Raw genomic sequence first — 17,141 nt, forward strand, 5'->3', positions numbered from 1 at the left:
AAGTTTGAATAATGTTGCAAAACAGAAAGGATTGCTAATAGCAAATAGAGGAAGTTTTAACAGCACATTTCCAAATTTTCTTCATGATTATTTCAGACTCATTTTGTTAACATCTTATTTACTGATCTTCTGTCCTCAAATAGAGATGTTATACTGATTTTTGGTTCATTATCACACCAAATGAGACATGCTTGGGTAGGCTTGTACCCATTGAGGAGAGAACTCATGTAAGCTGATACATGGGAGCTTTTTCTAGAACAGCCTACCTATCAGGGCCCAAACCCTACATGAACAGTGTGGCTTCCAGAAACAATGGCTTTTCTCCAGGCTTTGGTTGCAGAGTATAAATATCTTCTCTAGAAATAGTTCTTCAGGCTTTCTGCCCTAAAAGGTGTATTGTTGTCAGCAAAGTGGTTGATTTGACTCTTTTTCTGTTCCTTCATATTTTACTGGGACTTCCCAAGTGGCACTAGTGGTAAAGAACCCACCTGCCACTGAAGGAGATGTAGGAGACCTGGGTTTGATCCCTGGGTCAGGAAGATCTGCTGGAGGAGGATGTGGCAACCCTCTCCAGTATTCTAGCCTGGTTACTCTCTTTCTGCTCCCTCATATTTTACTAGCATTAATACAGGGGATTTTGTGCCAACTTCCTGGTCAGGTCCTCTTTACAGGGCCACTGTGCTCGTGGATCCCATGTAGACCAGGGCTCTTAGTCTTTATATCTAGAAACCAAATGAAGCTCAGAAAGTGCTGGAAGGTGGGGGTGGGGGTCCTGAAATCAGCTGCACTTCCCTTACTGGAGGTGAGCACTTCCCCAGCCCTGGGAGAGACACAGACTCTCAGAAGCAGCTGACTTTGCTTCATCTGAAAGGGAGTTAGCTCTATATGGCAGAAGCAAAAATTCAACAAAAATGCCTTCTCTGATGGACAGACATTGCCACTGATCACACTGACAAGAAAGCTTTAGAAGGTGTCTTAACTCCGAACAGTGTCTCCAAACTGTCTCCTCTTCTGGGCCCACAAGAACTTTTACGGAGTTCTTTTGGGACAGGAGGAAATAGAAGGTGTCAACAGGGTTTTTGTGCTCACTGGGGAAATGAGAGGTGGCAGAAACCATCCAGGAAACCTGTAATTCTGCCTTTTCTCTAGGAAGCAAGAAAAATGATGAAGTTTGCTCACAGGCAATGGAATGGAGTAGTCTCAGAGATAAGCATACCACACATACGTTGTGTTCTAGCTACCCTCTTCTTTGTTAAAAACTTGAACTGCAACCAGGTTGCTTTCTTGAGAAGGGAGGCGCTAGGGCCCAGGAGTGAGGGTGCTGGCTTTGTTGTGTGACCACAGAGGCTGGTTACATACTAATTTCCTCTAGGGCTTGTGATGAAGTCAGTAAACCACAGCCTTCAACATGCTCTGCTCAAGCGGCTTCAGTGGCTTCTCAGTGCTGTCTCGGCCATGACACACATCTGACATGCCCTCCCTTAACCCACTCGTAGACTGTCTCTCTCTCCCTGCAGCATGGACCAAAGAGAAATTCTGCAGAAGTTCTTGGATGAGGCACAACACAGGAAGAGTAACAAAGAGGAGTTTGCTAATGAATTTCTGGTAAGTTCTATGTGTGACACTCTCAGACCAGTTACATAGACTGTTTGATAGTGGTTCAACTCTCATAGATCAAGTTGTTCTTCGGATAAAGTGAATTTCAGAACTTTCAGGGGAAGAAGGCAACCTAAAAGTTTGATTTCTCTAAGTGGTTTGTGTGTATTCTAGTTATTTTCTCCAAAATACAGTTTTAAAAATTTTCCTTGCTAGTTCTTAGACTTTGACTAGGACTCCTATAGATGACATACATAATTCCAGTTGCATAAATATGATATTAATTGAACATCTGGAGTTCCCAGGTATCTGAGTTGGGTTTATGCTTCAAAGAGCTAATTTTAATTAATGTCAAGAGGAAAGAAACCAAGACTAACTTTTCATGGAGCATTATGCTTTTATGGAGCCCTTCAGTGGGTTCCATTTGGATGACAAAAACTCTTGAAGAGCACCCTACTTTCTGCCATATTCATTTTTGCTTTTTTTAATGAAGAAAAAATATAAGAACATGTGCTTTTACAGTAACGGGGTTTTCCTTAATCTTCTTTTGCTTGGAGGGGTGGAATGGCCAGGATGGAGAGTAAAGAAAGGTGAGGGAGATGGAGAGAAACGTAGGCACAAGGTAGCCTAAGGTTTGGTTACCTAGAGGGACACTGTATTTCCTCTAGCAGAACGGTGCTTACTGATGCAGTGGCAACTGGGTCAGCCTCATTCATCTTATAACCCAGCACTTCAGATGACATAGGATGTCTGAGAGTACTTATTATGTGTTTTGGAATAGCTCCAGCTGATGTTTCGGCTCTGTAAGAACTTCAAACCTTACCTTTGCAGTTGTGAGGATATTGAAAAAATAAGAGAATTTTTTACTACTTGGCATGTTCCTTAATCTCACTGAGTCTCTGTTTTCTGAGTTCTGAAACGGAGATAATAATTTATGTCCTACCTCTCTGCACAAGATTATTGTGATGACTAAAGATCAATACTAATACTTAAATGTGACTATTCATTCAGTAAATTTATTGAGCACATGCTATGTATCAAGTTTAGTTCCAGGCACCGAGGAGATAGCAGTGAACAGAAAACCTTTGCCCTCACGGAGCTAACATTCTGATGTGTTTGTGCTAAGTTGTTTCAGTCGTGTCCGACTCTGTGTGACCCTATGTACTATAACCCACCAGGTTTCTCTGACCGTGGGATTCTCCAGCCAAGAATACTGGAGTGGGTTGCCATGCTCTCCTCCAAGGGATCTTCCCGACCAGATAGTAAGATGTGAAAACACTCTGCAGATTCTCGAGTGATTAGATATTACGATGTGATCTCATATTATGATAGAAACCCTTGTGTCAGCTCAACTTCGATAATACCGTGGTGTCATAAAAAATGACACTCTAGTTCCCACTGGCCAAAGAGTCTGAGTCCCTCTAGTAGAATTAGCAGGGAGGGAGGGGAGGTAGAAAGCCTGGCCCATGTGTCTTAAACATGTACCTGGCCCTGGGCTAGAACTCCTGAGCCAAATATCTCCAATACAGAGAGGTAAGAAGCGAGCTGAAGGGGCAGGGGCAGCCTCTGTTTTATTTTGGTTATGTTTTAGAAAGTAATATAGACTACCTCTCTGACATTTTACCTCTTCTTAGCTCAGTCATTATAACCTCTCACCAAATTATAGCAGCTACCTCACCTCCTGTTTTCTCTGCTCTAGCCTTGCCCTCCCTTCAATCAATTTTCCGTTTGACACTCAAGTGATCTTTTAATACCACCAAGTGATCTGGTTATTTTTTTTTCCCTGCTTAAAAACCTTTTATAGTTTGTGTTTTTTCCAGCTGTTTAAAATTGTGATAATACACATTTAGAAAACTACATAAAACCCAAGTATAATTGTAAAGTAACTACCACCAGGTCAAAGAACAGAACATTGTCAGCCCCTGTGTGTCCCTTCCTCATCAGGTCCCTCGCCCCCACCCTCGCCCCCACACCCACCCTACCCTGCCCTGCCCAAGGAATAATCACTCTCCTGACTTTTATATTAATCACTTCCTTGCTTTTCTAGCTCCTAATTTTAAGAACCTTGTTTTTGGGTGGTGATTAAGTGGAACCTCACTGTTCACTGACTCATGTCCTCCAGTGGAAAAACAGAGTTTTTCCTTCAGCCCCACCTAAATGTTCAGCTGAGATACCAGAAAGAGTAGCTTGGGGGGAGGTGGAGGGTGGTGAATGGGGCCAGGATGCTGGCTGGGACAAGGTAAATACTGCTCTTCAATAGGAAGGCTTTCCACCTGGTCATGTCCCCATTCCATCTTCAGCTCTGAATATATTCTCCCAGGATTTGATGTTTCTGAAATTTGAGGGCTGATTCTGTGACACATGGCCACTGCTGGCCTAAATAGGAGTGTCTCTGTGGGAATTAACTTCCCTGGTGGCTCAGACGGTAGAGCGTCTGCCTACAATGAGGGAGACCCGGGTTCAATCCCTGGGTTGGGAAGATCCCCTGGAGAAGTAAATAGCAACCCACTCCAGTACTCTTGCATGGAAAATCCCATGGACGGAGGAGTCTGGTAGGCTACAGTTCATGGGGTCGCAGAGTTGGACACGACTTAACGACTTCACTTCACTTCTGCAGGAATTATCGAAAGATATCTCTACTTCCAGGTAGATACTCTGTACACCCTGCCCCCACTGGGTTCATGGCTTAGCTATCAGTCCCCACTTCCCCCTTGGTCAAGTATCTTTGTGCAGCGCACAAAGCCCTGCTATGACAGCTAGAGCCGGTACTGGGCTGCTTTGGTCTTTTTCTCGTGCCAAGGTCTTTTTCCCAAGCTAAGGCTAAACTCAATAATCCTCCTATTTTGTTGTTGTCTAAAATTTTTATTTATCTTTTATTTATTATTATTTTTGGCTGCACTGGGTCTTCACTGATGCACTCAGGCTTTCTCTAGTTGCAGCAAGCGGGGGCTACTCTAGCTGCAGCGCTCTGGCTTCTCATCGAGGCGGCTTCTCCTGTTGTGGAGCATGGACTCTAGGGCACACAGCTTCAGTAGTTGCAGCATGTGGGCTCAGTGGTTGTGGCTCGAGGGCTCTAGAGCATGTGAGCTTCAATAGTTGTAGCACATGGGCTTGGTTGCCCCATGGCATGTGGAATCTTCCCAGACCAGGGATTAAACCTGTGTCCCCTGCACTGGCATTCTTAACCTCTGGACCATCAGGGAAGTCTCTTAATAATAATTCTGTAGTTGAAACTATCACTAACCACTCCTATAAGGTTCTCATGCCTTCATTCAAATATTTATTGAGTGCTTACTATGTGCAAAGCATTGTGCTGGATACTGGTTCTGTGATACTTCATGCTTTAGTGGAGCTTATCTTTTTAAGACATTAGAGATGTCTTAGAGAGGCAGATATTAAACAACTAATTACTCTATTAAATATTTAATTATAATTGTGCTGGTCTTGGTGGGATGTCAAGGAAACATCACATCCATTATCTTATTTATTACTCATTAAAAAAAACCCTATGAGGTAGTTCTGATCTCTGACTTACTGGTAAGGAGAATGCGGCTCTAAGAAGTTAAATAATTGGCTTAAGTTCACTCAGCTGCTCAACCATAGACATGAAATTTAACCTGGATCTGTCATATCAGAGTCTGTGAAATTAATCCTTATGCAATAATATCTTGCTTCAGCCAATAACCGAGTCCCTCATAGAACCTAGACTAAAGGTAAGTCCCTAGTTGGCATAGTTTCTATATGGCAGAAATAGCAGTATGTAATCATACTATTGAAAATCTTAAAGATACTTAAAAAGAATAAAACTTTTATTGTCATTTTTATAAAACAATGCTATTACAAGTTAAAAGAAAATCACCATAGTACCCACATCCCAACAAATAAAATTTTAGGGGGTATAAAAATTCTAGTTTTTCTCCATTCATAGGATGCTTTTCATATCATTGTAATTATAAGCATAGCTATTATTTTATATTCTCATATTTTCATTTACTGCAACAAAATTATCATATTGATTAAAATCTATATTAATGACTTTTGATGCAGGATAATATATTGAAAATATAATAAAGTAATAGCTAATACTTTTATACCTCTTACGGAAACTGTTCTAAACACTTTTATATGTCAACTCATTTAAATCTATTGAAGAAGGCACTGTTATTATTTTCATTTTATGGATGAGGAAACCGAGACCCAGAGAGGTTATCTGACTTGCTCCGGGTCACATAGCTAGTAAGTGGTGGAATTTACTTTTGAGTTAAGGCAGTCTTGCTGTTCTTGTAACAACTTTGGAGTCATATAAGTCTGGGTTTAAGTTTGCATTCTGCCTATTATTAGTTATGTGACCTTGAACAAAGAACCTAAGTGGTAACTAGACTTCCCTGGTGGTCCAGTGATTAAGAATCTGCCTTCCAATCCAGCGGACAGAGGTTCCATCCCTGATTGGGGAACTAAGATCCCACACAGTTCGTGGCAACTAAGCCTGTATGTATGATCAGACACTAAGTCGTATCTGACTCTTTGTGACCCCATGGACTGTAGCCCACCAGGGTTCTCTGTCCATGGGATTTTCCAAGGAAGAATATTGGAATGGGTTGCCATTTCCTCCTCCATAAGCCCACATACCTCAACGGAGAGATCACACATGCTGCAACTAAGAACAGACACGGCCTCCCTGCCAAAAAAAAAAAAGAAGTGGTAACAAAAATAATATTCACTGTGAAAAATTTATGTGAAAAGAATAAATATATAAAATGCCTGACATGAGTAGGCACCCAAATAATTTATTTTTCTGTGGTTGGAAGTGAGGTTATTTCTCATTTTTCATGATTATTGATAACACTGCAATAGGTGTCCTTGTGGTTTTCCCTTTGTTTGGATTATATCCTGGAGCTAGATGCCCAAAAGTGTTATTACTGGACCAAAGAATATTAGCATTTAATTGGTAAAGTTTTGCCAAATGTATTTCCAAGAGAGTTTTTTTTAACTTACAGTATCTGAATTGATCATATTCTCTAGCACCAGCACTTCCCGGGTAGCTCAGTAGGTAAAGAATCAGCCTGCAATGCAGGAAACTGCATGCAATACAGGAGCCCAGGGTTTGATCCCTGGGTCAGGAAGATTCCCTAGAGAAGGAAATGGCAACCCATTCCAGGATTCTTGCCTGGGAATTCCCATGGACACAGAAGCCTGGTGGGCTACAGTCCACGAGGTTGGGAAGAGTCAGACATGACTTAGCGACTCATGAACTAGTCTCAGTTAATATCTAAAAAAGACAGTAATAGATAAATTTTTTGACTGCTTATCATATGCTAGGCTATCAAAGTGGTTTACCATATATGATCTTAATCACTACAACAACCCCAAGAGGAAATAATTATCTTCATCTTATCCTTGAAATAGTAAAACCAGGATTTGGAACTCTGATATGTTTGATTCCAAGTCCTCTTATCCTCTATACTTAAACTACATCAAGTAAAATCATGTTTTAGTTTTTAAATGTAATTAGTATAAAACAGTACTTTGTTATGTTACTTTAATTTGATTTCCAAGCCTGAAAACTTTTCATCACTATTTTCAATCTGCATTTCCTCATATAAACTTACTGTTTGTGTATTTTCCATAAGAGCTAACCCACTGAATCATGTTCCAGATTCTCTGCTTGAGTGCTTCAAGAACAGAGCCTTATTTAATTCCCAAAGAGCCATTTGTAATGAACGCTAATAAAGTCCCACAGGGACCCACTGCCGAGTTCTCCAGCTTTTTATAGCATGCTCAGTTTCTTGTCCTTGTTATGTCTCCTCTGCCACAGAACTTTGTACACATGCTGTTACCTCTGCTTTGAATATTCCTTCACTCTCCTCTTTTACCTACTTAACACTTCATAATTCTTCAGATATCAATTTGGTAGTCACTTTCTCAGAGAAGCCTTCTTTGACCTCCCTAAATAAATCAAATAAGCCCTCAGCACCATCTGTCATTTTTTAAAAGTTTCTCCCCAGTCCCCAGCTTTAGTAAAGTGTTCATAGCATTTATCACAGTTCCAATTATACATTCATTTGTGTTGTTATTTGATTAATGTCTGCTTTCCCATCAGACTGAAGCTCCACAAAGGCAAGGCTCAGATTTACTTCTGCTTATATTGATATCCTCAATAACTAGAATAGTATTTGCTACGTGGTAGACACTGAGGGTCAGAGAAATCAAACAACTTACCTAATGTCATGGAGATCATAAGTTGTAGAACTCAGATTTGAAATAAAACTATTTAACTTTTGAGTTTGTGCTCTTGGTCTCCACCACATCTCCCCACTCCTGTTTATCCATCCATCTTCCCAGGTGGAGCTAGTGGTAAAGAACCTGCCTGCCAAAGCAGGAGACACGAGAGACGCAGGTTCGATCCCTGGGTCAGGAAGATCCCCTGGAGGAGGGCATGGCAACCCACTCCAGTATTCTTGCCTAGAGAATCCCACGGACAGAAGAGCCTGGTGGGTTGGACATGACTGAAGCGACTTAGCATGGCACAACACTCAACTTCTTAAGAGAACTGTAGAATATAACATACACACAGGAAAGTGCTTTAAACACACAAATACAATTTAACAATTAGTAATAAAGCAGGTATCTATATAAGTACCACTCAGATCAAGAAATAGAACATTGCCACACCCCAGAAATCCTTTAGGTGTCCTTCCAGATCATAGCTCCTCTCAACTTCCACCTGACTAGAGGTAAACACTATCACAATATTATTTTTTCCTTTGTTTTACATAGCTTCAAGGCCATATATCACTAAGCAATAGAGATTAATTTTACCTGTTTTTGAATTCTATGTAAATAAAATGTCATGTATACATTTTAAATATTTTCCTTTTTCATTCTACATTGTATTTCTAAAATTCATTTAGTTGCATGTAGCTGGGTCTTAGTTTTTTCTAATCATTTTTATGAATTCTTTTTAAAAGCATTTTTTTACACCATACTGTGTGGCAGGCAGAGCTTCCCTGACAAGGGATCAAACCCATGCCCCTGCAGTAGAAGCACAGTCTTAACCACTAGACCACTGAAGTCCCATTTTTATGAATTCTGCCAAGGTTTAATATATGCAATTACTGCTGTGATCACAGAGTGATCTTAGCTGCTGCTGCTAAGTCACTTCAGTCGTGTCTGAACTCTGTGCGACCCCATAGACGGCAGCCCACTAGGCTCTTCTGTCCCTGGGATTCTCCAGGCTAGAATACTGGAGTGGGTTGCCATTTCCTTCTCCAAGCATGAAAGTGAAAAGTGAAAGTGAAGTTGCTCAGTTGTGCCTGACTCTTAAGCGACCCCATGGACTGCAGCCTACCAGGCTCCTCCGTCCATGGGATTTTCCAGGCAAGAGTACTGGAGTGGGTTGCCATTGCCTTCTCCGAGAGTGCACTGAGAGAGACCAAATAGTCACTTAGGGTAGTATTAACTATTTTGAGTCACCATAATTCAGTGTCTTGACTTTAGCTTTGCTGGTCTAAAAAATCAATTTTGTCAGTACACTGAGAGATGATCAGAATCAGGCAAATACATATGAAATTCACCAAAAATAAGAATGCCAATTTAGTAATTTTGGGTGGAGAAAAATTATTGTCAGAATAGAAGTTTGCATTGACTGGCCACCACAGTCTCTGAATTTGGGGAGAAACTTACATGAGAAGCCAATGATAGTAAGAAAGCTGCTTGATAAGCATGGTGATTTTAGTGACCTCAACTGTGATGGTATACAATGTCTTCATCTTTTTGTTTGAACCCTCAGGATAGTGTTCACCACTTTTTTCTGGACACTAATGACTTTATTTTCCTTCTTCTAAACTTAATGAAGATTATCCTCTTCCTTTAATGCATTTTTTAAATCCGATCAATGATAATTTACAGGGGAATAGGTATTCACTTTGGTCAACTACTACAACCAACTGTGGTTTTATTACATGTGCTTTTCAGCCATTGTGTTAAATATGGGTTAAGGCTTGGTTATATGTTTCATGCTGGTCAGTTTGATGCATTCCTTTATGGTTAAAACTCCTTAGATGCTTTTTTTCTTTTCTATATTGGAGGTAGTCAAGGCATCTTGATTTAAAAAGCACGTGTTAAAAAAAAAGTATGATCATGTGGAAAAAGTGAGTTTAGAGAATGGCAAGTGTGCTAAATATGCATATATGAGTTTGTTGGATGCCTATACGTATTTGTTCAAAGACTGGATGTGAATACAGAAACAGGAACACAGTTTCATACAGGTAGGGTGATGCGATTACAGCGTATTTTCTTCCTTCTAAAAACTGTTTTGGAGAGAGGAAACTGTAAAGGGAAATTCAAATAACATAAAATACAACTAATAACACTTTACCTACCAAATGCATCTATACTTAAAACATCATAATCTTTATGTTGGTCAGCATTTAGAATTATGCAGGCTTCTACATGGCTGGTATATTGATCTCAAACATTGCTGTTATAACTTTCTGGAGGCAAAATTTGTATACTGGTTCTGATGTATATTTTGTAATATGGATAAAAAGCCTTCAAAACAGGCAAATTCGTTGAACACTCCTAAGAATTCATGTGAAGGAAATAATGAAAGATATTTATATTGATTCTGGCCACCTATTGTAATATTGTTGGATTGTTTAGGAAGATTGAAAGCAACTTAAATGTCCAAGAGTATAAAGGAATGGGTTAAGTAACTTATGTTGCATCTCATACAACAGAAGGGTCTGCAGGTGGATTCTGTAATGTTTAAGCCACCAGGGAGGCCCACAGATAATGTAGAAGAATGCAAACTGTTAAGTAAAGAGAGCAAGTTATAAAACCCTATGTGCAGTATGAGCCCATCTTCATTACACACGTGAATAAAAGGCTGGAATGTAATATTTCAAAATATTAAGAATAATTAATTCTGAGGGTTATAGATAAGGTGATTTTTAATCATCTTTTTATGGGTTCTGTATATTCTAAAAATTTCTGCAATTCATATGTGTTACTTTTTACTTTAAAAAATCTATATTAAAATTTTTCTTTTAGTGTTGTTGGGTTCCATTTAAACAATAAAAAGCAAAAAAAAGAATTTTATGCTTCCTGGATATGAGGTGCTTTTGTAGAAAAGGTAAATACGGAATTTATTAATACAAAGACATTTATTAAATATGAAGCATTCAATGAACCCTAATAGAAAGAAGATATCCAGTCCTGAAGGTCAAGTGCTAATGTCGGTTTATAATGCACTAGAAGTCAGGTTGGTGTTGTAGCAACTTGTGAAGACTTTAACATAGACAGACCAGAGAAGACCTGGATACATCTTAGCTCTATAGAGAAGATATAGATACATCCTAGTTCTGTATTTATTTATAACAATACTAGCCAAGCAGTTATGAACACAGTACCTCCTGCATAGCAAGTGCACAAACATCTGTTGGGTTGAAATGACTCATTTATGGGAATTGGCCTATCACTTGAACAAACTTATCAGCATTTCCTGACTTTTGTACCCATTATGCTCAGTCCCTCAGTTGTGTCTGACTGTCTGCAACACTATGGACTTTAGCCTGCCAGGCTCCTCTCTCCGTGGAATTTTCCAGGCAAGAATCATGGAGTCAGTTGCCATTTCCTACTCCATTGTACCCATTAAGGTGCAGAATTTTTTAGTGCTTCCACTAGAATAAATATATCATATTATCCGTAAAGCTCGTTTATTCCAGTTCCATCTTCAGCCTCCAGTCCCATGTAGGACCATCCAGTCCCATGTTTAAAGTTATTCACTGGACATTTAAAATACATTTAAATCCATTTCTTTTTGCCATATCCTTACATTTTATTGATCTAAATTTGAAACTCTTTGTTTACTCACCCAAGTTTAGCTACTGCTTTCCCACTTGCTCACTTACCTGACCAATGTGTGGCAACACGATCCCCGTAAGCTTGCCTGTCTAGTTGAAGATGATTGCGTGCACACTCAGGGCCAGTTCAGTCTTGTTCCCCATTCCTGCTAGTGGTAGCCTTGTTTGCTGGACATAAAGGCCTGAACTCCTAATTCCATTCCTTTGCATTCATGCTGTCTCTATCCTGTTGGAGACTTGGAATAGATAAAACTGTAATATTACAATACTGTAATATTGTAAGGCAATGAAGAACTACCTTAAGACACTTCAACTTTGAGTCCCCTCTTCTGCCTAGCTCAGGAGGGCCAAGGTTGATTTTTCCCCACACCCAGATGTAACTTATGCTCTGTTTTCTATACAATAGTGTAGTCCTCCAAGGCAGAGAGTGCGAACACCAAATGCGGTCTTGTGCTTTCTTCTTTCTTCCTGTTCTCTTTTGAGAGTGATGTTGATTCATTTACTAGCAATTGCTTTTCTAGTCAGTGAAAAAGAGCATACAATAGATTCAGTCCTGATTTCCACAATTTCATAGCCAGAACCTCAGTTCTGTTTTCCTGTCTTGAAATGGGGGTGCTTTCCTGGTGGTCCAGAGGCTAAGACTCCGTGCTCCCAATGCAGAGGGCCTAGGTTCTATCCCTGGTCGGGGAACTAGATCCCACATGCCACAACTGAGAGTTCAAATGCCCCAACTAAAGATCCTGCATAGTGCAACGAAGATGGAAAATCCTGCATGTGGAAACTAAGACCCAGCACAGCCAAATAAATAAATAAAAATAAATATTAAAAAATTCCGAAAAAAAAAAAGAAAGAAAGAAAAGGGGTATAGTCCACAAACCAAATCAGCATACTTTTAGCTTATCAAGCATATGCACAGAATCGTTTCTCATACATTACAAATGATCAGGACTCAGGAGGCCCCTTTTCTCTATTCTCTCAGCAGCTTTTCTTCATTCCCTGATTTCTCTCATTGGTGCTGCCTTTAGGGAACTCATATCCACTTTGCGGTTGGTAGAGAAATACTTTCTCCCTTCAACCTCTCTTTTCTCCCCCAACCCAACCCACCCTCATGGCTCTGCTTTCTCTTTTATACTCTTTTCCTTCCAACCTTCAGATTTTCTCTTATTCTTGTGAGGTTTACTAGTTCTCTGTCCTGAGTTGGCTCTGCTTTATTCCCTGGTTGGGTGTTGGAGCCCTGAGGGTCTAGCAGAGAGAGAAGGGGAGTGAGAAAAAGACCTTCACAGTAATCTGACCTTTAGGTAAGACATCTGAAAAAAAAAAAATCTTTCACACTTTCCAAATTAACAGTTCTACAGGCATTTCCTATGTGATGTTTTGCTAAAAGAATGTCTGCATTTGTCATCCAGCCAGATAACTCTGGGAGAAAGAACAGAGTAGGAAATAAAAATCCATTCTCTTAGAGGAAAACATAGGCAGAACACTCGACGACATAAATCAAAGCAAGATCCTCTATGACCCACCTCCTAGAGTAATGGAAATAAAAACAAAAGTAAACAAGTGGGACCTGATTAAACTTAAAAGCTTTTGCACAGCAAAGGAAACTATAAGCAAAGTGAAAAGACAGCCCTCAAAATGGAAGAAAATAATAGCAAATGAAACAACTGACAAAGGATTAATTTCCAAAATAGACAAGCAGCTCATATAACTCATCGTCAGACAAACAACCCAATCAAAAGGTGGGAAAAAGACCTAAACAGACAGTTCTCCAAAGGAGACATATGGATGGCTAATAAACACATGAAAAGGTGCTCAACATCACTCATTATTAGAGAAATAGAAATCAAAACTACTATGAGATGTCACCTTACACCAGTCAGAATGGCATCATCAAAAAGTCTACAAACAATAAATGCTGGAGAGGGTGAGGAGAAAAGGGAACGCTCTTGCACTGTTGTTGGGAATGTAAAGTGATACAGTCACTATGGAAGACGGTATGGAGATTCCTTAAAAAACTAGGAATAAAACCACCATATGACACAGCAATCCCACTCCTACGCATATACCCTGAGGAAACCAAAATTGAAAGAGACACATGTATCCTATTGTTCATTGCAGCACTATTTACAATAGCTAGAACATGCAAGCAACCTAGATGTCCATCAACAGATGAATGGATAAAGAAGTTGTGGTACATATACACAATGGAATATTACTCAGCCATGAAAAGGAATGCCTCTGAGTCAGCTCTGATGAGCTGGATGAACCTAGAACCTATTATACAGAGTGAAGTGAGTCAGAAAGGGAAAGATAAATATCATATTCTAATGCATATATATGAAATCTAGAAAAATGGTACTAAAGAATTTATCTACAGGCCAACAATAGAGAAACAGACAGAGAACAGACTTATGGACATGGGGAGAGGGGAGGAGAGGGTGAGATGTATGGAAAGAGTGACATGGAAACTTACATTACCATATGTAAAATAGATAGCCAATAGGAATTTGCTGTATGGAAACTCAGGAAACTCAAACAGGGGCTTTGTATCAATCTAGAAGGGTGGGATGGGGTAGGAGATGGGAGGGAGGTTCAAAAGGGAGAGGATGTATGTACACCTATGGCTGATTCATGCTGAGGTTTGACAGAAAACAGCAAAATTCTGTAAAGCAATTATCCTTCAATAAAAAATTAATTAATTAAAAAAATCCATTCTCTCCCATTGTTGAAGGTGGCAGTCAAGACAGCTAAACAATAATACATTACACACATATAAAACTTTTATCTGTGAAATTTTGCCAAATTAATTCAGGCATACCTTTCAAAAAGAACTTTGGCTATGGCATTCTCCTTGGAAAGCATTCCACAAGTAAGCAAAGCAAGACAAACAAAAACAGTATAACAGTATAAACTGTTCTGGAGAGTTTTAGAATGAGCTTCTCTGGGATTTGACATCTTTTCAGCAGCCCTAGAATCAATGGCTAGTTGAAAATTATCATTATAAAGGTGCACAAGATCAGAGAGAGCTGAAAATTGGTATAACTTGGATATTGGCATAAGTTGGAAATATTTTACGGTCTTTCATGTATTTGTGTTACATCCTTAAATTCTGAAACTAGTCCGCTTTCATCCATTTTGGTGTAAAAATATGCTACATAAAGATAATTTCAGCATCTCTCTTCCTAAATTCAATTCTGAAAACCCACAAGAATTCAAACCACGGTAAGAAACTAGGATTTAACAAGTGACTATATATCTGCTTTTATATAGGTTGCCTGTGTCTGATTTAACTCTAGAAACAGAAAAAAATGGTCATTAAAACAATACATGCTGGCATTTGTGGTCCAGCAGATAAGCAGACAGTTGTCTGTTCCATTTGTCATTGTTATTTGGAAAAAGCATTCTCTTCTATACTTTGAGTTGTTATAATGATTAATGATCTATTTATTATTTGGAATCAGTTTAATTAGATTCAAGATATTTGATAATTTGTTGTATAATGAAGTCCCAGCTAACAAATCTCTCATGACCCCAACTTTTTCCCTCTCCTTGCAGACTCAGCTATTAAGTTACCCTGAGCTAATTTTGAAATCTAATGATGAATTTGGATGATTTGTTGGAACAAATTTTTATTTTCACCTACCTTTCTTATCTCTGTCTCTCTGTGTCATCATTCCTTTATTTTAGATTCTCCCTTTCTCACCCATTTTTAAAAAATGACTTAGTTATTAGTGTCCTTAAGTAAACTCCTACAGATAGATATACATCCTAATTATGTGAAAACTCTACATGAAATATAAACAATTAAGTAAAATAGTGATTTCCTTCTTTTTAAGTTTTTTTTCCCTTATTGCCAGTCACATGAGAAATTTTCTTTTTCTATTTCCTTATTGCTATCTATTAGTTTATCCTGTGGAAAAAAATAGTCCATAATCATGGGTGAGAAAAGCAGAAGCAGTACTGGGTATATAAATTTTTATGAGAAAGGAAAGGAAACCCATAGTTTTAAAGGAGTGATGTTACATATAATTGTCAGTGACATCAGTTTGTACAATCTTGAAAGAAGCTAGAAATGAATCTTTGGGAGACTCATAACTGTAGGACAGTAGGGAATATGGGAAAATTAACTTGGGATCCAACTGAGGAGAATCAGAAAAACCCGGCTAAGGAGTTTTTCTTTTTTTCTAGTAGCAAGAGAGATTAGCTGAAGTAGTTTTTAGCATGAGAGAGATAAGGAAAGCAATAGTTTAGTACGATTGCTGCTGCTGCTGCTGCTAAGTCACTTCAGTCGTGTCCGACTCTGTGTGACCCCATAGACGGCAGCCCACCAGGCTCCCCCATCCCTGGGATTCTCCAGGCAAGAATACTGGAGTGGGTTGCCATTTCCTTCTCCAATGCATGAAAGTGAAAAGTGAAAGTGAAGTCGCTCAGTCATGTCCGACTCTCAGAGACCCCATGGACTGCAGCCTACCAGGCTCCTCCATCCATGGGATTTTCCAGGCAAGTGGAGTGGGGTGCCATTGCCTTTTCCACAGTAAGGACAGTGATGATTTTAGTTTGGGATGTGCTCAGTTTGAGACATCTAAGTGGAGATGTCTAGAACGTGGTTGGAAATTCAGGACTGGAAATTAGTAATCAAATCTCATTGAAAAAAATTGAAAGTTATCCAATAGGGGTTGGAATTATAATTCAATGTGAATCACTTAGATACATTTTTAAAAACATTGGTACGTCTTCTATGATGATGTTTCTGAGCAAATGTACTTAGTGAGAAGAGCAGAGAGTTGAGGACCTAACTTTGGAATGTTGGATAATTAACAATTAGAGACAGAAGCAGACATACAGGCATTAAGAAAGAATGTGAAGAGGGAAAGAGAAGTCAGAAAAGAAAGAGGAGAACCAAAATGATATAGACTAATAAGGGCAAAAGGAGGAGGAAATTTCAAGAAGGAAGTTAAGTTAAAGAGAATGAAGATTGAGAAGATGCTGAGGGATCTGACCCATAGGAAGTAAATAATAATCTTCACGTGACCAAGTCATCATTAAATAGTGGGTAAATAATGAAAATTATTTTCTGCAGTTCAAGTCAATAAATATTTATTAGCTACCACGGATGTTTTTCCCTTGTCTTTCTCAAACTGAGTAACAGTCAATACAGTTTTCAGATCTACTACATGAAGTTTCTTTGAGTCATAATGGGATCTGGGATGAAGATGATTCATTAGATGGAGTGAAGTTGATTCATCAGATGGAGCTAAAGAGGAACTATCATTTCTTCTGACCCAAAATTTCACTCTGTACTATAATATTGGCAAGTGAGAATAATTTTATTTATTGTTTTAGTAACAACACCTTTTCTTTATTAAACAGGTACTCTGTACCAGTACTGCACATATGATAACTCATTTAATTCACTCACAACTCTAAGACAAATATCCTCCCACTTTACTTAAAAAGCAACTGAGACACTGAAAGATTAAATAACTTGCCCAACTTCATTCAGCCAGTACGGTGCCCATCTCGGATATATACACTGGAATCAACCACAAAGCTGGTTAACAATACAGATGCCCACACATCTCCAGTGACTGCCGTTAGTCATGGGATACAGGTCACAACATAGGTTAAGCGCTGACTCCAGTTCTAGGCTACCTCAGTTTAGAATTCTGAACATTGTGTTTGGTA

General features: G+C 39.1%; 1 protein-coding gene across 3 annotated transcripts in view; it reads left to right on the forward strand.

Annotated features, from left to right (window-relative positions):
* Window positions 1–812: 812 nt before the first annotated feature.
* Window positions 813–17,141, forward strand: part of PTPN22 (protein tyrosine phosphatase non-receptor type 22) — a 58,896-nt gene continuing 42,567 nt past the window's right edge. Inside the window, exon 1 of one of the 3 annotated variants that reach the window (XM_024988885.2) lies at window positions 813–1,605. In XM_024988885.2, coding sequence (XP_024844653.1) covers window positions 1,519–1,605 — 87 coding nt within the window. In that variant the 5' untranslated portion in view covers window positions 813–1,518. The remainder of the gene's footprint in view (window positions 1,606–17,141) is intronic. The other 2 variants (XM_024988884.2, NM_001192503.2) reach the window with 2 other exon arrangements.

The sequence above is a fragment of the Bos taurus genome, chromosome 3 (genome assembly GCF_002263795.3).
Source record: "Bos taurus isolate L1 Dominette 01449 registration number 42190680 breed Hereford chromosome 3, ARS-UCD2.0, whole genome shotgun sequence".
NCBI classification, from domain to species: domain Eukaryota; kingdom Metazoa; phylum Chordata; class Mammalia; order Artiodactyla; family Bovidae; genus Bos; species Bos taurus.